At 42.0% G+C, this 22,876-nt stretch overlaps 1 protein-coding gene across 1 annotated transcript in view; it reads right to left on the bottom strand.

The window, feature by feature from the left end:
• The window catches only part of LOC126248959 (uncharacterized), a 208,874-nt gene that overhangs the window by 54,934 nt on the left and 131,064 nt on the right, over positions 1-22,876 (bottom strand). The window contains exons 7-10 of the mRNA XM_049950494.1: positions 17,451-17,595; positions 11,873-12,066; positions 7,316-7,464; positions 5,646-5,809 (exon numbers count right to left, since the gene is read on the bottom strand). Of these exons, the coding sequence (XP_049806451.1) occupies positions 5,646-5,809; positions 7,316-7,464; positions 11,873-12,066; positions 17,451-17,595 (652 nt within the window). The remainder of the gene's footprint in view (positions 1-5,645; positions 5,810-7,315; positions 7,465-11,872; positions 12,067-17,450; positions 17,596-22,876) is intronic.

Below are 22,876 nucleotides of genomic sequence, written 5' to 3'. Positions count from 1 at the left end.
AAGTCAATATAAATCTAATAAATGTGTGAATAATTCAAACTGACACCAGTGGTGTTACATCTGTTATCATTTTTTCCAAGAAGTTTTCAGTTTTGAGGCATCAAAATTGTGGTGCTACTCAGGAGAAGTGGCTCCAACCATAATAGTACTATTACACACAGAAGGAAAAACAGAGTAGCAGCCCTTTAACACAGAGTAACAGCCCTTTAAGATATGCATCACTGAATGTTCTTAAGATACCATAAGCTGGCGTTAACTTGTCGCTTTGCAGGAAATTTTTGCTCCCTTATCCGCAAAAGGTTAAAATTTTTTCCTGAAAAAACTATATCATTATCATGGAGTAAACAAGGTGGTATGCATTCAAAATCTACAAAGAAGGATCTAGGAGGATATAGGGCCCATTAAGTAATATTATGTTGGCTGCAGTTGAGTTGATGTTGGTCGTAAGTATTTTAATGCTTTCAACTTAGCACTTGACTGTCACTCATACACTGGATATGGCAGTGCATAAATGAGACTTTGGAGGCATCTCAAATTTCTTAACAGCTCTGACATTCCAAAAACTCCTGTCTGGATAATTCACGTCAGTTAAGTTACAAATAAGGTGAGTTTAATTTTGCATTTTGTCAGTATTAGGTAGTAATGTGAGAAACTGTTGTTCCTGTGAAATACAATTTGGATAATATATTTAACACCTCAGTAAAAATGCATAATATGGGGTTACTTCAGCCCAGGCCAGAGTAAGTGCAAGATGATGTTCAGAACCACAAAAAGATGAAAGATAAATTAGCATTTGAGCAATATGCTACAGTTTTATACAGCAATGAACAATATTCTGGAATTGTTACTAAGGGTAGTGATGAGGGTGCTAAAGTGAATTGTATGGGAAAGAAAAAGTCCTGCTACAAATATCCAGACCAAGAAAATAACCTATTTTACCCTTTGGAGGATTTGATAAGAACTATCAGCCCACTGTGATTAACAAAGTGGCTACTTTCAAGTACAAGAGCTTCAATTATTAGTGTAACAAGGCTCATATCCATACTTTACAGTATCCTTAACATATTTTGTATTCTCTTTGTGTAACATGTAACATGAAACTTGAAGATGAATTAGTCATTTGTTGAAATATTGTACACTCACAAATTTATTGTATCAGTTTCTTAATAAACTTCAATGTTTTCTACTCTTGCTTTCAAACTTCAGTGTTTTATTTGTTCCTCCTTCTCCTGTATATCCATTCTACAGATATTCATCAAGTTTATTTTGTCCTAACACTATATTACCCCTTTTTCAGAATGAGATGCTTGAGTCAGGTCAAAATAGACCCAAGTGTTGGTAACATGGCCAACTGTTTTATGGTACTGTGCCAACTCTCTTTATTTGCCTCCACTGACAGCAGTAGATGACACGCTGCACCAACCAAAAACCAGTGACCAACAAAGCTCTTGCTCGCCAATGTGTCACTGCATTTCACCAGCACCCACGGTGGTCATTTTGCCGCAGATAGAGCTTTCTGCCATGCTTTCCAGGAGCCACATGCCCACGCCATTGCTTGCCCGGTCTCTGTTCTTGCTCTGATGAAGTAACATTTCATGACTGTACCCTTGGCAGGTCACCTCACACAACACCATGTGACTTGTGTCATTAGCCCTCCTGCTTCACCATGTTAACAGCAGAAATTTAATGATGGTATTCAGTTTCCATGTTTCCTCACAGTTCAGCATATGTGAGAGGTTCCACCATGTCTCCTGTGCTCCATCTGCAAGCCGTGTTTCCTCAAAGGATTTTTGTCATGTTTTTGCATAGTCTGATGTTAGATGCCTGTTTACTGACTGCAGTAGAGTGTGTTCAGTGCAATGAGGTCTAGTGACTGCCAGAAGTTCCAGGTGACTTACATCACCATTTCACTTTGGTTGCTCTCTTATCCCTTTCTTGCTAGGTGGGCCCAGAAATGATTTTCTTTTATGTGGCTGTGCTGACTCCCTTCACTGCCAGGCAAGTCCATCTTTGCCTCCATTCCCCTCCCCCCTTTTGCATGTACATATTTCACCAACATGAATGCCGGCCGAAGTGGCCGTGCGGTTAAAGGCGCTGCAGTCTGGAACCGCAAGACCGCTACGGTCGCAGGTTCGAATCCTGCCTCGGGCATGGATGTTTGTGATGTCCTTAGGTTAGTTAGGTTTAACTAGTTCTAAGTTCTAGGGGACTAATAACCTCAGCAGTTGAGTCCCATAGTGCTCAGAGCCATTTGAACCATTTTTGAACCAACATGAATGTTGTTCTGATTGTACTTTGCTGTAATGTCTCCCCTTCAGTGTTTGTTCTTTGGAGCAGCAGACATTGTTGCACCAAATACTGTAACATATGTGAGGGCTCCTCTTAATTCCAAAAATGCAAATTCATTATTTTTTGTTGTCATAGTTAGATTTTAAAAATAAATATCAAGCAAACCAGCTCACTTGTTTCCTTCAATATGTTTTATTAATTGTCATTTATTCTTGTAAAATTTGTGACATCCTGGAAACTTGCAACCACATAAAAGTGAAGGAGGGAACACTAAGACATTTCTTCACTGGTAACCCCTTCTAAAACAAGTGCCGAATCCCAGTACTGAAACATACTGGTTTTTACTTTATTAATTTGGCATTTTCCGCCTGGTTTTGAGGGCAGCTATTTTCCATTAAATCTACAGGACACATTCTGCTTGCACCTTCCACTCTCCGCTTGTCATCCCTGCCCACTATTCTTCACCCATACCCCATCCTCAGCTAGCACCATCATTCCCCACCCACCCCGTCACCCAACCACCGTCCCTGCTGCCTGCTGAGCAGGTTGCATGTGCCACCTTACGTCTTGGTACTGCACTTTGAGACCAGTCAGCATTATTGTATACAGAACTCTATCTTTCATAGAAACACACACAGTGGATATTTTATTGCTTTGTCCATGCCTTGTGTGCCCTGCCCATTTTCTGCAATTGTTTCCCCCATCACTATACCATGTTGTGAAGCACTAGATGCACTGTTAAATTACAACATCATTACCAAACATCTCCACTCCTGCAGCTGTCATGGCGAATGGGCTATTCAACCAGCTGTAATGCCCAGTGGGCTCTTCAACCACCAACCTCCCATTATTCCTCCTCACCCAGCGCCCACAGACACTTTGGAGGTTTCAGAACTCTACACACAACTATCCATGAGCCACTTCCCAGGTTCTGGGATGTCATCTCTGTCATTTCACACACAAATGCCCCCCTCCCCCCCCCCCCCCCAGGCAGTTGAACTAAACTAAAAGAGAGCATCATTTCCAGCTTTGCACCGTCAGAGTCACAATGGCCACGTGATTTGCTATCCTCTGAACAGTGCAGTGACATGCACCTGTATCTGTCGGTGGATTACATCAGAGCACTTAACAAACCACACATCCTCCCTAAAGGCCTACTTCTAATTGCTGGTTCATGTACATTCCTGCCCCCATACAGTGTGCTCTGGCCTTTCATGCCCATTTGTTGCTAGGGAATGCCACTGTCTTGGTCAACAAACTGTTCAAGACTCTGAATTCCTTCCCAGCTGTGGCTGCAATGTGTTCCAGTGGCTATTACCCCATGGCTTCCACTGGCAGCCTCCAACATGACTGCTACTCACTCACCCCTCCACCCCACCCCAAGCATAGGTGTGCACCAAATCAATTGTGCCCCACTGCTAACCACCTCCCGTCCAGCATGCAGGCCCCTGACCTCTACCAGATTCTAACATGCATGAGCTCCAAGGTGGGAGCACTTACTAACAGTGTCACCCACCTAAACCTCACACACCTGCCACTGGGCACTGACCACCTCCATTTGCGTGACACCAGTCAAGGAGAAAACAGCTACCGCAGTCAGTGCAATTATAGCTGAATCTCTGACGACCATTACAAATTTACTGCAGTTTGCTGGTACCACCAGAAGTTTGATAAAGATTGCCACAGATGTAAATCCCACTGCTCCTGGACCCCAGCAACCAACAGCAGGCATGCCTGGTTGCTGTACTACTTCACAGTGCTTACTCGTCTGGGATTTGACTGATGCCAGTTTTCCAGTCCACTACCTTGTTAATACCACCACCACCTCTTCTCTCCTGGTGACTGCCATCAACAATTTACCCGTCCCTGCTTATGGGGTGCATACCCACTGCCTCAACTTAGGTCTTTACCATGTACTTCCATGGACTTTTATGGTCTCAGATGTTACTGATCCTATTCCGGGCACCAATTTTCTTGGTCATTATAACCTACTCATTGACGCAGCAAAGTATCTTTTAGTTGACAGCGCCTCTGGTAGGTCTGTCTGCTGCAGCTCCTGTTCCCTCTCATGTTTCACCTTGAAAAAGCTGGCAATTTTGGACCCATATGTCGAGCTCCTTATAGAATTTCCATGTTTTACCCAGCCATCCAGTGACCCTTGGAACATTTAACACAGCATTACAACACTGCCATCCTAGCCTCCTGGTATGCAAACAGCCTTATGCTCCACAATTCCAAAACTGGCACAGAATTAATTTGATAAGCTGCTTGCCACTGGTGTACTTTACCCTTCCACATGCCCCTGGTCATCAGCTTTTCACCTCACCCCCAAGCTGGACAGTTCTTGGTGCCTGTGCAGTGATTATCATATACTCAAAGCCTGCACCATTCCTGACCACTACTCTGTCACACTTCTACTCACCAACAACAACACTAGTGCAGGAGCAACCAAGAGGGTTGGAACTTTAATATTGGCAGCTATTTATTTACAGCTCGTACAAAATAGATACATGTTTCAAAGTTTTCCTGACCTTCAAAGTAGGCATCAGCATTGTGTATAACCTGTTGCCAGTGATGTGAAAGTCACAGGATACTCTTAGCAGTGCCAGTTGTATTGAGAGTTCGAGCGGCGCGGTCTGTTGCCCGACAAATTTGTAGCAGTTCTGAAGTGAATGCTGTGAAGTGTTTCCTTCAGTTTAGAAATCGAGTTGAACTTATGAGGGCTTAAGTCAGGGGAGTGCAGTAGGTGGTATAGCACCTAGCAGCCCCATCAGTCAAACAAATCAGTAACAGCTTGCACTGAATGTGCTTGAGCATTGTCCTGCAAAATGATCGTCAGATCCTGCAGAAAGTGTCATCACTACTGTCTCTATGATGTTCATTTTAGGAACACAACCTATGACCAGCTTTGAGACAGAAGTGATGACACTTTCTGCAGGGTCTGACCAGCATTTTGGGGGACAATGCTCAAGCACACATATATATTAATATATGCTGAGCATGAAATGTTTCACCAGAACTGAAGCATTTTTACAAACAGTGGTATGTTTTTGTGAGGCAGGGTGTTTCTATAAATTATATCATTTGACTGTCATCTCAGTAACAGCTCCTGTACAGCCAAGGAGCTGCAGCCTCAACAGATAATTTCTTCTACTTATCCTGAATAAATTAAAACTTATCTGCTCGGTATCATTGTTAAAAGACCATTTATTTTTGTTTACTACCTATGATGCTAACTGTAGTTTAATGAAAATATTACTGACATTTCTGTTAACAATTTATGTGTTTCTCCACAGTAACAATAGTTGTAGGTATATGAATAAACATGTTATAATTAACTGCAGTATGTTTCTTACCTGGTGCTTTTAGGTGTTGTGATACAGCGTAATTCTTACTATTCTGGCCCATATTATTTGATGAACCAGTATTCAATTTATTTTCATAATTATGTGATTGATTTTTCAGTCTCTGAGTTCTTAGTTTTAGTGTCTGCTTGTCATGGCTGGACTGTTCAAATTGCCTGTGATTAAATTGTCTTTTAAGTTTCATTTTATGGGAAAATAATAAAATTTTCAGATTACTTCAAAAAATGAAAACTATGATGCCAACACCAATTTTTTACAACGTAACCATAAAGTATTAATACTGACTCAAAAGCATCGACATTTATGAAAGATTGTGGAAAAAACAGTTTCAAATCTCATTATACTTAACAATTTCTGATTGAAGTGAGTGTGGAATGCATAATAATCAGCCATTGAAACAAAAGACAATACATTGATCAATACATCGATAACTGCACAGTTACATAAAATGTACCATAGAAATAGCAATCATCCATACAAATAACTGTTGTAACAAAGAATCGTCTCCTAACCTGAGAACAGACTTTTTAATATTAACAATGGATACAATACAAATTATGTTGATATTGATGGAAAGTCTGTTTACAGATATAGTGTTAATGTTTTGTATTGTAAGCTTGCTGTTATTTTGAACAGAATCACATAACTGGATACCAGTCATAAGGAGCTTCTATGATACATTAGACATCTTCATATTTCATACACATTGGGCAGCATTTCATTGGCAAAGCATTGTCATACTAACTCTAAGAACAATTACACTAAGAATTTGAGAGGAAATGGTAGAATAATGACTATTTGAACATTGGGCAGCATTTCAACAGCAAAGCCTCGTCATACTAACTCTGAGAACAATTATATTAAGAATTTGAGAGTGAAATGTTAGAATAATGACTATTAGAACACCTCATTGAAGACTATTGTTAATCACATTGTATCATCACACTCCCTGAGACTAATAAATAAGTGGTTGAAAAAACTCATAATTTTGAAATTAAAGACTTCTACACAGAATTTTTCAGTATGTTTTCATACAATGTATAATATCTTTCTTCAGATTTGTGCAGGTTAAAGTTTTCTGCATCTTTGTTACACTCTGTTGGCAGTCAGTCAAATCTGTAATAACTTGCTTCTCACTTTTGAGCTGCTGCAGATCCCTAACTGGCACCATACAAATATTTCCTAAGCAATGTTATTTGTGGATCAACTGCTGCTTATCAAGCACTTTGCCACAAACAAAGGTGATACAGGACAACTCTTCTGAGAATCAGTCCTGCTGTCTGTGTTCTATTCTAATCACTGAGCACAATTCACTGTTCAAGAAATTTATGGTAGACTGTGTCCAAGAGTGAAGCTCATTCACTCTCAGATTCTTTATAGAATCTGAAAATATGGTACTGCCTTCTAAATTCTCGATGATTTAGCCCATTGAGCTCTTTTCAATACTACTAGCTCCAATTATCATTTCAATCACCTGTGCAAATGAATAATGGGGGTGTTATTTATGAATGGGTAAAAATATGAAAAACTGGGAAGACGAGTTTACTAAAATTATATTTTTTAAAAAGAGACTACGAATGAGAACTTATTTCCTTGTTAAGTAATTAAAGCTACAATAATGCATGTTGTACAGCACTGATTCTTCACTGTTGGTACCTCACCTTTTTGTTGCTGTATTATCAACCAAGTTAGCATGTATTTCTGCTGGAGGTGACCTGTATGGTAAGGGCTTCACGGAAACACGAACTCTCTTCACAGTTGTCTCTGACTGATTCTGTGTTACTGGTTTATCTTCTTGCCTGTTTGTTGCCTAATACAGAAATGACAGAGTTTAATCTTTGAGACATGAATCATTTGTAAGAAAAGATTATGTCCATTACTTGTTATGATACTTTTAACTGTACTGAAGGTATCAGGGGCAGAATACAGGTAGCAAAAGGCTACTTACAACTTATACAGAAACCAGAAGGCAGTTCTAAGAGTCAGGGGGCATGTGAGGGAAGCAGTGGTTGAGAAAGGAGTGAGACAGTGTTGTAACCTATCCCTGATGGTATTCAATCTGTATATTGAACAATCAGTAAAGGAAACTAAAGAAATTAGTAGGAATTAAAGTTCAGGAAAAAGAAATAGAAACTTTGAGGCTTGCCAGTGACATTTTAATTCTATGAGGAAAATAAAAGGACTTGGAAGAGCAGTTGAACAGAATGGACATTTGGCTGAATGGAGGATGTAAAGTTAACATTAATAACAGCAAAACATGAATAATGGAATGGAGTCAAATTAAATCAGGTGATGGTAAGGGAATTAGATTATGAAGTGAGATACTTAAAGTAGCAGATGAATTTTGTTATCTGGGCAGCAAAATAACTGATGATGGCTGAAGTAGGGAAAATATAAAATGTAGACCGGCAATGACAAGAGAAGCATTTCTGAGAAAGAGAAATTTGTTAACATCGATTATAGATTTAAGCATTAGGAAGTCTTTTCTGAAAGTATTTCCCTGGAGTTTAGCTAAGTATGGAAGTGAAATGTGGACAATAAACCATTTAGACAAGAAGAGAATAGAATAATGTTGAAGATTAAATGGGTAGATCATGTAACTAATGAGCAGGAATTGGGGATACAAGAAATTTGTGGCACAACTTGACCAAAAAAAGTGATCAGATGATAAGAAACATTCTGAGACATCAAGGCATCACCAGTTTGATACTGGAGGGAAATGTGGAGGGTAAAAATTGTAGAGGGAGACCAAGAGATGAATACAGTAAGCATATTCAGAAGGATGTAGGTTGCAGTGGCTATTCAGAGATGAAGAGGATAGAGGAGCATGGAGAGCTGTATCAGACCAGTCTTCATACTGATGACCACAATAACAACACTTGTAAAAAAGAGAAAAAGACAGAAGTTAAAACTGTCCATCATCTATCAACATACTCACTTAGTACAGGGTTTATCAAAAAGAATCATCCAATTTACAAAAGCCATAACTATTATGTTATTTGAGAATTGTGCATGAACAACATAATATTGGAAAGAGCAAACTCTCACTTTTTACATGGGACTCACTAGGTAGCAGAAATGTGTGTCTACTTCAGTTCTAGTAAAAATTGTGTCAGGACAATAGAAAGTGTTTTGTGTTCTACATTTTGCACAGTGCAGGTCAGTAATAACTGTTTAGCATGACTTTCGTACTAGGTATGATGTGGATCCTCCTGCATCCAGAGCATTAGATGATGGCATGAACAATTCTGAGAAACAGGTTGTTTGTGTAAGGCAAATTTCCAGACTGTCCCCGAGCATCTGATACAGATGTCAAATGTGTCCACCATAGTTTCACAAGGAATCTGCAGAAATTTGTTCACCATGCAGCGCGTGAGCTCAACATGCCCCTAATGTCCATCTGGCATCCGTTGTGTTGATGTTTACACATGAAACCATATAAAGCTATTGCAATCTCTTTGTGAAGGTGACAAACAGCATGTGGAGTTCTGTAATTTCTTTCTTGGCGAGAAGGAGGCTGACAGTTTTCTTTCACTCTTAGTGTTTAGTGACAATTGAACATTCCATTTAAGTGGAATGGTGAACCATCATAATGTGAGAATATGGAATATGAAACACTCACATGAAGTTGTACAACATGAGAGGCACTCTCCAAAAATTAATGTATTTTGTGCAGTTTCACAGAAAAAGGTGTATGGTCCATTTTTCTTTGCCGAGAACACTGTTACAGGAAGTACATATATTGATATGCCTTTAACTTTCTTTTCCTACAGTTGGAGACAGATTCTAACAACTTCATTTACCAACAGGATGGGGCCATATGGAAGTGTGGGAATCTTTAAATAAAAGGATTACTGAATGATGGATTGGTCACACGGGACTAAATGATTGAGCCTTACATTACTGGCCTCCAAGGTCACCGGACCTGACTGTATGTGATTATTTCTTGTGGGGGTTTATAAAAGACTCTGTTTATGTGCCTCTGTTACTAACAACAATGAATGAACTGAGACACTGCATAACAGCAGCTGTGGAAGCTGTAACTCAAGACATGCCCACTGCAGTGTGGGAAAAATTTAAATACTATATTGAGAGATGCCATGCATCATGAGGGGCATATTGAACAACTATGAAAAAATATGAAAAAAAACTTTTTTTCCGTTTCCTGTTCATCAAAAAACAAAGTTAATTGTATATATTTATTAGTTTTAGAAATATAGATGTGCCAAATTGGATGATTCCTTTTGATACACCTGCAGTCTGTCATACACTGATCAGTAATCTAAGAACTGTTGGTTAATTTCTCTTGAATAAATCATCCAATTTTTCTGAGATTGTAATCATTTGTTTGTCTGCACATGTGCATCACATCTACCAATTTCCATCCTATTTAGATAATTCCTTCATGGTATGCTGTTTTTTCCTCCTCAGAGAGTATTTAGATATACAGGGTGCAGCAAAATTGTATCATGAAATTTTAACCCTGGATAGCGGATGCCAGTACAAACCAAAATTACTAATGTTGTGTATGTCGACAACACACCATTTTTAAACTACGGAAACTTTGTGCTCTGATTGGCCATGGATTGCCCTGTTGCTGTTCGTCAGTTGACGGGCAACGCTATGGTTGTTGGTTCACATGTACAAACATCCCTCGTCCCATCACTGCCCCAATGTGATAAGCACACATGTTGAATAGGTCTAGCTGTTTGTCTCCACCTCACAACAGAGGCATTCACACGTAAGCTTCACTTCGGAGCACACACACATCACCTGCAATTCAGTCATACAGTAAGCATGGTGGCATAGTATTCTTATGATGAACAATGAGATATGGTTTTTGTTTATGGACTAGCTGATCATAATGCGCATGAAGCTCTATGGTTGTATGAGCAATGTAATCCAGCAAGACGCCACCAACACCCACAAATGTTTACAGCAATTCACCGGTGACTTGATGAAACAGACTCATTAGCAGGATATCATGGTGATGCTGGAAGACCTCGAACATGATGGGATGCAGCATTTGAAGAGACTGTTCTTGAGCACTTCGAGGAAGCACATACGACAAGTACTTGAGCGGTTGAACACGACATGTGGGTCACTCATCAAATTAGTCTGGGAGGTTTTGAGGGGTGATGGCCAGCATTCTCTACCGGCCTGCTGGAAGATGTTCCCCTGAACATATGGGTAAGCATGTGGTTGCAGCATGATGGGGTGCCCACACATAACAGTCATAATGTGCGTGGATATTTAAATAAACTCTTTGATGACTGGGTAATTGGCAGAGGTGCTTGTAGGACATGGCCCTTGTGGTACCAGAGTTCATGCTGCTAGACTTTGTCCTGTGGGGGTTCTTCAAAGTTCTAGTTTACCAACCCCGGATGCGAACCACCTAGAAATGAAGAAGAATTAATGGATCGCATTCAACATGCCACCAATCACATCTGGGCAATGCCAGGAATCTTTGAAAGAGTTTGGCAAAACAACGTTCGATGTTTACTAGCTTGTGTCACGTCAGAGTGTCACTAGTTCAAGCACCTGCTTCACGTAAGCGATTTCCTAGCTGCAAAAGGGCCCTTTTCAGAGCTGAGACAATTTGTAAAAGACTTTCTGTATGCAAATTAACAGCTGTTGATGGATTTGTTCCTGGTATGTCTTACCATGAAACTACAATGGATGTGTCAGGTTCCCAGCAGATTAACCCCTGAGTGGAAGGCTGGTGTGCTACCATCAAATGTGTGGGCCACCGTGGCTAAATTGCGATCTCCGGCAGGCAAAGCATTCGTGGTCATGCATTGTCCAGAGCATCCAGCAACAGGGCAATCCCACAGGCAAACGCAGTTCGTGGTGCCAAGTTTCTGTAGTTTAAAAACTGTGCATTGCCGACCCACAAAACAATGGTAATTTTGGTTCCTACTGGCATCCGCTATACAGGTTTTAAATTTTGTGACACAATTTTTCTCCACCCTGTATGTATGATACACATGCTTGTTACTACATGTAAATAACTATATAATGTACTTGACATGCCCAGTTACATGTGGAAAATGGTAAAATGAAAAATAAAAATTAAATCAGTAACCGGACATGCCACGATCTGTTTGTCAATAACTAATCATTTTGAAGGTACCTGTGCATTTCAGCTTCTTTGTAGTGGACCATAACATTTATCAGCAAAAGACAAACATAACACAAGAGTTTCAAAATTTTCTTACTTGTATTCTAGAGACATTTTCCAGTACATTAATGAAACTAGTTTTTCTCATTTGAACTTTGGGCTGCAAGCAACCCGCAAGGATATTCTTCAAAGCAGATGGAATATTAGATTTTTCCCATAAGCAACTAGAGGTTCCATCCAAGTACTGCTTTGTTAGTTCTTTGGCAGACATATTTGACCATGGGATTTCCCCTAAAAAGTCAAATGAACTGAAGTCAAGCACTTTTAAGTCAACTTATAATGTAACAAAGGCTCAAATATTCTTCCTTACCAAATTTTCAATTCTATTCATAGAATATATAGCAACTGATAAGTTTTAAAAACAAGGTATTTGACTAAAGAGCGGTTAATTAAAGGTAAGTACTATTTCTCTTGTATTACAAACCTTAGAAATGTATTACTTCTATATTTATTATATTCAGGTGTAATGATTTCAGTAAACTGATGAGGTAATATAAGATGTTACATTAAGGATCTACTCTCTACTCTCTCTCTCTCTCTCTCTCTCTCTCTCTCTCTCTCTCTCTCAACCTAAGTGAAAGATTGTTTCCATGATACAAGTTAACGAAATAAAGAAATGAGCAAATGTATATGAAGATTGCATATTCAGGTAGTTAAAAAGTACAGTTCATAGAAGAAATAATTGAATCTAAAATGTTTGCAGCCATCTGTTTGTTCCTTACTACCTACACTGTGAGAAAAATTTGAAAGTACATAATTTGCAAATATGGTGATAGCAGTTACATATAACTCTAGGAGTCCTGTATACAGACTAAAGACCTATTATTTCTGTCTTTTTCTCCTTTCTTAGCTTCAATGGTTTATTCCTGTCCTGATAAACATTTTTCTACTTTTCTTATTTTAATGCCAACAATATTATGACAAAGATAGATTGCTATTCACCATAAAAATGACACACTGAGTTGCCAAAAAGACACAAATATATTGTTGATATTCCTACCTGTACGTTCCATTGTTTTCTTGTAATACCAAATCTTCATTTACATCAGGGTACAATGAAATATTTGTAAAAGTACATCTGTTCTCTGCAAAACTCTTGGAAATCCATGACAGAGAGTACTTCTAGTTATACCCCATGTTAAGGTTTTCCAGCATGGAAAGAATGATTATTTAAATGCCTATGTGCATGCTGCCTAATCTGGTCGTTGCAGTCTCTATGAAAATGATGTGCTAAAAGTTCTAGCATATTTCTAGCTTCCTCACTTACCATTTCATTGGTTGTCAAAACTCTGTACATACATCAGTATTTTGCACAATAACTGATGTCAACCTTCAAGTGTCTACCAGTTCAAGTTGTTGACCATGTCAGTGACACTCTCCTATGATCGAAAGAATATTGCCTGTTTGTCCTGTTTGGTATGGTTACCACATGCTTGAACAATACTATAGAATGAGTTGCACAAGTGTTTTGTGAGCAGTCTGCTTTGCAGATATTTTTGTATTTTCCCAGTGTCTTGCCCATGCAACAATGTTTCCCACCTATGAATCTATTTCACCATTCTATTTCCTCTTGTTGTCAACTGTTATATGCAGGCATTTTTATGAGTTGACTGAGTACATTTGTGGTTTACTAATACAGTAGTCATGGGATGCTATGACTTTTCATCCAAGATAATATGCTGAATCCTCGCTGCCAATAAATCCTCTATCCAGCCACAAACTTCATTTGATACCCCATTAATTGTATCTACATTCATAAGTGCTACTATGACACTGAGGCAAATGCTTTTGTAAAGTCAATAAATGTTATATCTACTTTACTGTCTTGATCCATGGTTTTCAGGGTGTCATTTGAAAAAGGAGCAAATTGGTTTCCACATGATCAATTCCTATTTTAGTGGTTATTGCTTTCAAAATTTAAGTAATGAGCATTAAACTATGTGTTAAGTGAATGGTTGATGCAGTATTAATGTGGTACTGTTGTGTTTGCTGTAATCCACTGTAAATATCTGTATTATTGATACTCCAATGTGAATAGTTGAGGAATCATTGCTAACTGGGACTTTTCTTTTATTTCTTTTCTTTTTACTTGCACATCAAAGCCTTATTGTCACAGAGGATATTATGTGTAGATCTTGTGCTCAAGTTCAGAGTAATCAGGAAAAGAAGCAGTTGTTAACATATTCTTTTACTTAAGTCTTGTCTAAACTACCTACGGTCTGTTCCCAGAACCTCGCCTCCGCCGTCAGGACCCAACCTGGCTTAGAAGTTGTCCTACGCCCCTGAACCGTTTCACGTAAGAGCTTTTGGAATCTGATGAATCAGGATAGTGACGGATGGAGGCCCATAATGTACGTAAATGATGCAAATTCCGAGAGGCAAATATGGGGAGGGACTCCTGTACGCTGTGCGAGTCATTTGTATCTGTTTAACCACGTCAATAAAATATTTGTCGTGCGAAGTGCTAACTTCAGGACATGAACTTTCTCAGGGAACTTGTGTTTAGCGCGTGATTAGCAACTTACAATACTCTAGCTTAGCGCTGGGAGTGATTCTACTCTCCACATGCAAAAAGTTGTTTGAACTAGTCGGTGTTTTAGTGGGTTAGATGGGAGTTGGCAGAATTTAACTTTAGTGAGTCACTTAAGCCAGAACTGTGTACATATGCCTGAGGGTAATCAACAATTAACTGAACTCTAATCTTCGACTGTGTCAACTACCCTAATTTGAAATAGGCCTTATGCCATAATTGTTTACGAATATTTACGACTGTTTTCAAAAATGGCTCTGAGCACTATGGGACTTAACTGCTGAGGTCATTAGTCCCCTAGAACTTAGAACTACTTAAACCTAACTAACCTAAGGACATCAACATCCATGCCCGAGGCAGGATTCAAACCTGCGACCGTAGCGGTCGAGCGGTTCCAGACTGTAGCGCCTAGAACCGCTCGGCCACTCCGGCCGGCCGACTGTTTTCCATTAACAGTGTTTGCAGCAAAAGAATATGACGCTGCACGCAAACCCCTTTTATCACAGATGTGCCATTAATAGTTATCCGTGTATTGAGTACCACTGCCAGGGTAAGATCGTCGACATTAATAAAGTAAACTTTATTTTTAAAACTCCACGTAGGAGCAGAGACGTCGCAGCTACATCAACAAAAAAGAAAATACAGGGCAGTTATAATTAAACTTTCACCACTCGAGTCAGTGTAGATGGAAAACTATTTACCGTATGGATACAAAACGTTATAGGAATGTTGTTCAGACTGTGAGCTGCTGGATTTCCGATATTAGTAATGTTAGTGTCACGACTTGCCTTTGGGCGCCGGTAGTGGCACGGCGACAAGGTTGGCGCCGGTGACGACACCTACAACGTGCTGACATGAGGAAAGTTTCCAACCGATTTCTCATACACAAACATCAGTTGACCGGCGTTGCCTGGTGAAACGTTGTTGTGATGTCTCGTGTAAGGAGGAGAAATGCGTACGATCACGTTTCCGACTTTGATAAAGGTCGGATTGTAGCCTATCGCGATTGCGTTTTCTCGTATCGAGACATTGCTGCTCGCGTTGGTCGAGATCCAATGACTGTTAGCAGAATATGGAATCGGTGGGTTCAGTAGGGTAACACGGAACGCCGTGCTGGATCCCAACGGCCTCGTATCACTAGCAGTCGAGATGACAGGCATCTTATACGCATGGCTGTAACGGATCGTGCAGCCACGTCTCGATCCCTGAGTGAATAGATGGGGACGTTTGCAAGACAACAACCATCTGCACGAGCAGTTCGACGACGTTTGCAGCCTCATGGACTATCAGATCGGAGACCATGGCTGCGGTTACCCTTGACGCTGCATCACAGACAGGAGCGCCTGCGATGGTGTACTCAACGACGAACCTGGGTGCACGAATGGCAAAACATCATTTTTTCGGATGAATCCAGGTTCTGCTTACGGCATCATGATGGTCGCGTCCGTGTTTGGCGACATCGCGGTGAACGCACATTGGTAGCGTGTATTCGTCATCGCCATACCGGCGTATCACCCGGCGTGATGGTATGGGGTGCCACTGGTTACACGTCTCGGTCACCTCTTGTTCGCATTGACGGCACTTTGAACAGTGGACGTTACATTTCAGATGTGTTACGACCCGTGGCTCTACCCTTCATTCGATCCCTGTGAAACCCTACATTTCATCAGGACAATGCACGACCGCATGTTGCAGATCCTGTGTGGGCGTTTCTGGATACAGAAAATGTTCGACTGCTGCCCTGGCCAGCACATTCTCCAGATCTCTCACCAACTGAAAACGTCTGGTCAATGGTGGCCGAGCAACTGGCTCGTCACAATACGCCAGTCACTACTGCTGATGAACTGTGGTATCGTGTTGAAGCTGCATGGGCAGCTGTACCTGTACACGCCATCCAAGCTCTGTTTGACTCAATGTCCAGGCGTATCAAGGCCGTTATTACGGCCAGAGATGGTTGTTCTGGGTACTGATTTCTCTGGATGTATTCACCCAAATTGCGTGCAAATGTAATCACATGTCAGTTCTAGTATAATATATTTGTCCATTGAATACCCGTTTATCATGTGCATTTCTTTTGGTGTAGCAATTTTAATGACCAATAGTGTACCATGGGATGGACCTGATCAGCCAGAATGGTCACATAATTCTTGGTAGTAATGCGAGCTCGAAGAGTAGCCATAGGGCCCACGAAATACCACTACATGGCTGCCCAAATCATCACTGAACTCCCTTCATGTTTCACTCTTGCGACGTTAACTTGGGCAGAAGTTGTAAGCAGAATGAAACAAGACTCCATGGCAGATATTTGTATCACTGATAAGCCGTTTTGTAATATTCCAACTCGCCATCCAATTCCATTCTTATGAAGCTCTCTTCGTGTTGTTTTGGTGCTGACAGGGGTCGCAAGTGCGACGTTCAATTCTGAAGTAACTTTGGTAGCTATTGTCCTATGTCACGATCGTTTTCAATGATCATCCGTCACGATCACTCAACACACATTTTCGTTGGTGTTGTGACTTAGCAGATGATGATTTTCCTCTTTCCCAGCATGCGTTATAAGCCTTCGATTCTGCCTCCTTGAAACACAAAATATTTCGGTTCCTTGATTACGGAAGCACCCATAGTAAGAACACCAACAGTTTTCCCACGGTTGAATTCACTTAATGCACTCACAACTACAGAGAACAAAGTTCTGGCTACGACTGACATTTGCAACGTATTGAGGACATTTTACACGTGCCCTCCGCGTTCAAATACAACAGCGCAGCCGGCCGGAGTGGCCGAGCGGTTCTAGGTGCTGCAGTCGGGAACCTCGCGACCGCTACGGTCGCAGGTTAGAATCCTGCCTTGGGCATGGATGTGTGTGACGTCCTTAGGTTAGTTAGGTTTAAGTAGTTCTAAGTCCTAGGGGACTGATGACCTCAGAAGTTAAGTCCCATAGTGCTCAGAGCCATTTTAACCATTTTTGAACAACAGCGCACCCTACAGACTTTTCTAGTACCTGCATTTATGTACAAGCATAGACTTAACGCAGTATTTCCATATTTTTTCCACGTATAAGCACAGTTTAGCGGCGTCAGCTCACCTGTATGTAGTTCCCAGAAGAATATACCTGTACTGAACACATCGCTAGCCTTGCAGCAGCCAGCAGAATTCAACAGCTGCTCTGGAGCCAACCAATGATATTTTTCCATGCGTTGAGCAGCTTCTGTCTCCGTGAAATTGTACTTCTGAAAAATTTAAAAGGCATGTTTGAATGCGGCAACTCCTCCAGTGATCAAAAGGAGTTTAGTTTTATAATGTTCAAATGGTTCAAATGGCTCTGAGCACTATGGGACTTAACATCTATGGTCATCAGTCCCCTAGAACTTAGAACTACTTAAACCTAACTAACCTAAGGACAGCACACAACACCCAGTCATCACGAGGCAGAGAAAATCCCTGACCCCGCCGGGAATCGAACCCGACATTCTGTTAGGAATCGAACCCGGCGGGGTCAGGGATTTTCTCTGCCTCGTGATGACTGGGTGTTGTGTGCTGTCCTTAGGTTAGTTAGGTTTAAGTAGTTCTAAGTTCTAGGGGACTGATGACCATAGATGTTAAGTCCCATAGTGCTCAGAGCCATTTGAACCATTTTTTTGAATCGAACCCGGGAACCCGGGCGTGGGAAGCGAGAACGCTACCGCACGACCACGAGCTGCGGACTTTTATAATGTTACACAATGCTCTTTTTCAGCAATGATTGACTAAACAAAACTATAATAATGAAACAGTTCCTCTTTTTATGCTATGATTTATTGACACAATGGATTTCAGTTAGCGACTAATCACCTTCACGTTTCCAGTATGAAACATTCTACCTCTGACAGAAGTGCGGTATAACGAAACTGCTCATGTCAATAAATTACCAAGAACTTTATCTGCTGTTTTATTATTATACATCTTTATATTTCCACAGCAACAATGGTATTCGTGAACAAAGAAGTTAATGGAAAAATCAATGTCATCAGAAATAATCTGAAAATATATCTTGTGGAAAAAATTATGTTCCATAAGGAACGTCAGTTTGCTGCCAAGCTCTACACATACAGCTACACGTAAATTCGTAAAAATCTGTGTGTTGTACCACAGTTGCTCCTTCTGAGGCCATCGACATTCTGTTAGGAAGTCAAGATTCAGTTTCATAATACGTGGATCGACATGCTGCAGTCTGCACTTCTGGACGTGGTCAATGTTGGGTACTTAGTGAGGAATATACCATGAAGACGACAACTCCTCCTTTGAACCTTCCCAAGTTTGACTTTTTTAAATAGTTTCTTTCTACGGCTTTGGGAATTGTTCTCCATAAGTGATTCGCGTTCGAGAGGTCGACGGTTCAAAGCCTCGTCCAAGACCACCTACAATACATTTCACTGTAGGTGGTCTTGCCCCGTCCGACCATCCAGATTTGGGTATTCCGTGATTTCCCTAAACCGCTCCAGCAAATGTCCTTTCTTCCGAAAGGGAACAGTCAATTCCCTTCCCCATCCTTTCGTAATCCGAGCTTGTGCTCCGTCTATAATGACCACGCTGTCGACGACACTTTAAACCCCAATCTTCCTTCCTTCTTTCACGTATGGTATTAAAAAGTTCTAGGGTTTCTCCAGCACTTATATTAAGGTGCTACAACATTCTGCAGTGGATTTTGTCGTCTCCTTGTCGCGTGTTGTGAACCACAGAGAAGGCCAAATCCAGCTCCCACAATGAGCATGTGTGTTTTTAGGATATCGGACGCTCCGTGGCAAGTATATTAGCGCTCTTGCGAAAATACTTATAGATGAATGTGTTTAAAACGTTTGAAAATTATAAAAGCCTGTAATACTAACATAGTTTTAACAGCCCTGTGTCTCTCCCAAATGGTTCAAATGGCCCTGAGCACTATGGGACTTAACTGCTGAGGTCATCAGTCCCCTAGAACTTAGAACTACTCAAACCTGACGAAACTAAGGACATCACACACATCCATGCCCGAGGATTCGAACCTGCCACCGTAGCGGTCGCGCGGTTACAGACTGAAGCGCCTAGAACCGCTCGGCCACACCGGCCGGCTGTGTCCCTCCCATTCTGACTGACATTTTTCTGTACACTCACTCTATCACTCAAATTATAACCTTGGTCATTGTTCTAAAACATCCTCGAAACGTAGACGGCATAACTACGAAAAGGCTAAAAAAAGAACTTTGGAAGGTGTTGTGTTTGTGGTGTCACCGCCAGACACCACACTTGCTAGGTGGTAGCCTTTAAATCGGCCGCGGTCCGTTAGTATACGTCGGACCCGCGTGTCGCCACTATCAGTGATTGCAGACCGAGCGCCGCCACACGGCAGGTCTAGAGAGACTTCCTAGCACTCGCCCCAGTTGTACAACCGACTTTGCTAGCGATGGTTCACTGACAAATTACGCTCTCATTTGCCGAGACGATAGTTAGCATAGCCTTCAGCTACGTCATTTGCTACGACCTAGCAAGGCGCCATGTTCTGTTACTATTGATATTGTAAATAATGTACAGACAAGAGCTACGTTCAACATTAATGGATTAAAGTTAGATGACTGGGTGTTGTGTGCTGTCCTTAGGTTAGTTAGGTTTAAGTAGTTCTAAGTTCTAGGGGACTGATGACCATAGATGTTAAGTCCCATAGTGCTCAGAGCCATTTGATTAAAGTTAAGTATTCCACCAGCTACATCCTTTTTTTCTAGTCTAACTTCCTTGTCCTGTTCCAGACCTCACGCCAGCCTGCGTGAGTTAAAACGCGTGCCTTTCGGCTTCCTCTAACATTAGTGGGTTGGCCCTCTTGCCAATCCACAACAGTGTTTTGTACCGGGGACCTAGAAACGAAGGAGAGGCTTCGTCCCTCAGTAGCCCTCAGTGGTTCACAACCCCACAACAGGCCACAGCAGTCCACCCACCCCACCGCCGCCCCACACTGAACCCAGGGTTACTGTGCGGTTCAGCCCCCAGTGGACCTCCCATCCCCTCCCTCCCCCTCCCCCTCCCGCCCCGGAAACGTCTCATAGCAGACGAGTGTAACCCCAACTGTTTGCGTGTTAGAGTAATTATGGTGTATGCATACGTGGAAACAGTGTTTGCGCAGCAATCGCCAGCATAGCATAACAGGGGCAGAATAAGGGGAACCAGCCCGCATTCGCCGAGGCAGATGGACAACCGCCTTAAAAACCATCCACAGGCTGGCCGGCACACCGGACCTCGACACTAATCCGCCGGGCGAATTCGTACCGGGCACCGGTACGCCTTCCCGCTCGGGAAGAAGCGCGTTAGACCGCGCGGCTAGCTAGGCGGGCTCTGGAAAGTGTTACTAAATATTCACTTATAAAACATACGAAAAAACCACCAATATTAAAATCAACTGCCGAGTATTTTATGGAGCAGGTAGGACATTTTCCAGAATATTATAATTTGTGCCACATTCTTCTTGTCAACTAAAGTAGAGGACAGATCTGCACGTTAACTAGCGTTTGCTTCGTGTCTGAAAATGAAAAGCAATCAATCAAACTGTGGCATACTGTAACCCACTTCGGCTGTTTAATGCTCCTTTATTATTCCGTCAAACGCAACATGTTTCTGTCATCATACCTATTTTCAATCACATTTGCCTATAACTGCTACAAATCAATATCTGTAAACCTTTAACGGGAGTTTTATATGTAACATAATAAGATTATAATCTCAATACGCTATATAAACTAAAAGCTCTTCGTTACAGGGGTCCACAAATTGAATAGTGAAACGTTACCATTAAGACGCAAAGCGAGTTCTCACTCACATGAGGCACATGTACTGCATAACATTAATAAATGCGAAGAAATCTAAAAAGCACAATTACCACAAGAGAAAGACGTATGTAATGTGATGGTCAGAGCCGGTTATCAGTTATAAATAATTTTCAGCACAATTGTCATACGCAGTTGATCTCTACATGTTGCGATACCGATACATTTATGTTAGCTAATCTATACTTTGTCCAGTACCATATATTTATAGGCTTTTTAAATGGGAATGGATGAGGTGGGATGGCTGTCATTTTGCCGATGGAGCCGAGTGACGTTCTCTATCTGTGGAAGGTTTCATTGACCACGTCGAACGGAACTGATGGAACATCGGGTTTTAAGACGGTTGTGTATGTTTTTCGAGAGTTCAGTCTAGCTAATCTCGGGGCGTTTCTATGTTACAGGGTGTTGTATTACTTCGCTCTGTAGGATGCCCTGTATCGTTGAACTGTGTTCTATCCATAGATGAATTAACAGGGTCTCATTAGGCGATATACCATCACAGAACGGTTGGCTTTATTAACTGTAACTTTCCATCCTATCACTTCCAGTCACTGTTCCTCGTAACAACGTAAGACTCTGTTGTATTGGGACCCCGTTCTGTCAATAGACGAGGTAAAATGATATCACCACGAACTGTACCATGTCCAAACAGTTGACTTTATCGTATTCCCCTTCACTTCCAGTCACTCTTCCTGCCACCAACACAAAACTCTGTACCTCAGCAATGAGATAGAGGAATTATTTATTCAGTCAGACGATTTTTTGGACATACACTCCTGGAAATGGAAAAAAGAACACATTGACACCGGTGTGTCAGACCCACCATACTTGCTCCGGACACTGCGAGAGGGCTGTACAAGCAATGATCACACGCACGGCACAGCGGACACACCAGGAACCGCGGTGTTGGCCGTCGAATGACGCTAGCTGCGCAGCATTTGTGCACCGCCGCCGTCAGTCAGCCAGTTTGCCGTGGCATACGGAGCTCCATCGCAGTCTTTAACACTGGTAGCATGCCGCGACAGCGTGGACGTGAACCGTATGTGCAGTTGACGGACTTTGAGCGAGGGCGTATAGTGGGCATGCGGGAGGCCGGGTGGACGTACCGCCGAATTGCTCAACACGTGGGGCGTGAGGTCTCCACAGTACATCGATGTTGTCGCCAGTGGTCGGCGGAAGGTGCACGTGCCCGTCGACCTGGGACCGGACCGCAGCGACGCACGGATGCACGCCAAGACCGTAGGATCCTACGCAGTGCCGTAGGGGACCGCACCGCCACTTCCCAGCAAATTAGGGACACTGTTACTCCTGGGGTATCGGCGAGGACCATTCGCAACCGTCTCCATGAAGCTGGGCTACGGTCCCGCACACCGTTAGGCCCTTCCGCTCACGCCCCAACATCGTGCAGCCCGCCTCCAGTGGTGTCGCGACAGGCGTGAATGGAGGGACGAATGGAGACGTGTCGTCTTCAGCGATGAGAGTCGCTTCTGCCTTGGTGCCAATGATGGTCGTATGCGTGTTTGGCGCCGTGCAGGTGAGCGCCACAATCAGGACTGCATACGACCGAGGCACACAGGGCCAACACCCGGCATCATGGTGTGGGGAGCGATCTCCTACACTGGCCGTACACCACTGGTGATCGTCGAGGGGACACTGAATAGTGCAAGGTACATCCAAACCGTCA

Source organism: Schistocerca nitens, chromosome 3 (genome assembly GCF_023898315.1).
Source record: "Schistocerca nitens isolate TAMUIC-IGC-003100 chromosome 3, iqSchNite1.1, whole genome shotgun sequence".
Classification (NCBI taxonomy): Eukaryota; Metazoa; Arthropoda; class Insecta; order Orthoptera; family Acrididae; genus Schistocerca; species Schistocerca nitens.
The sequence above is the reverse complement of the archived record's forward strand: the minus strand, read 5'-3'. Positions and strand labels throughout refer to the sequence as shown.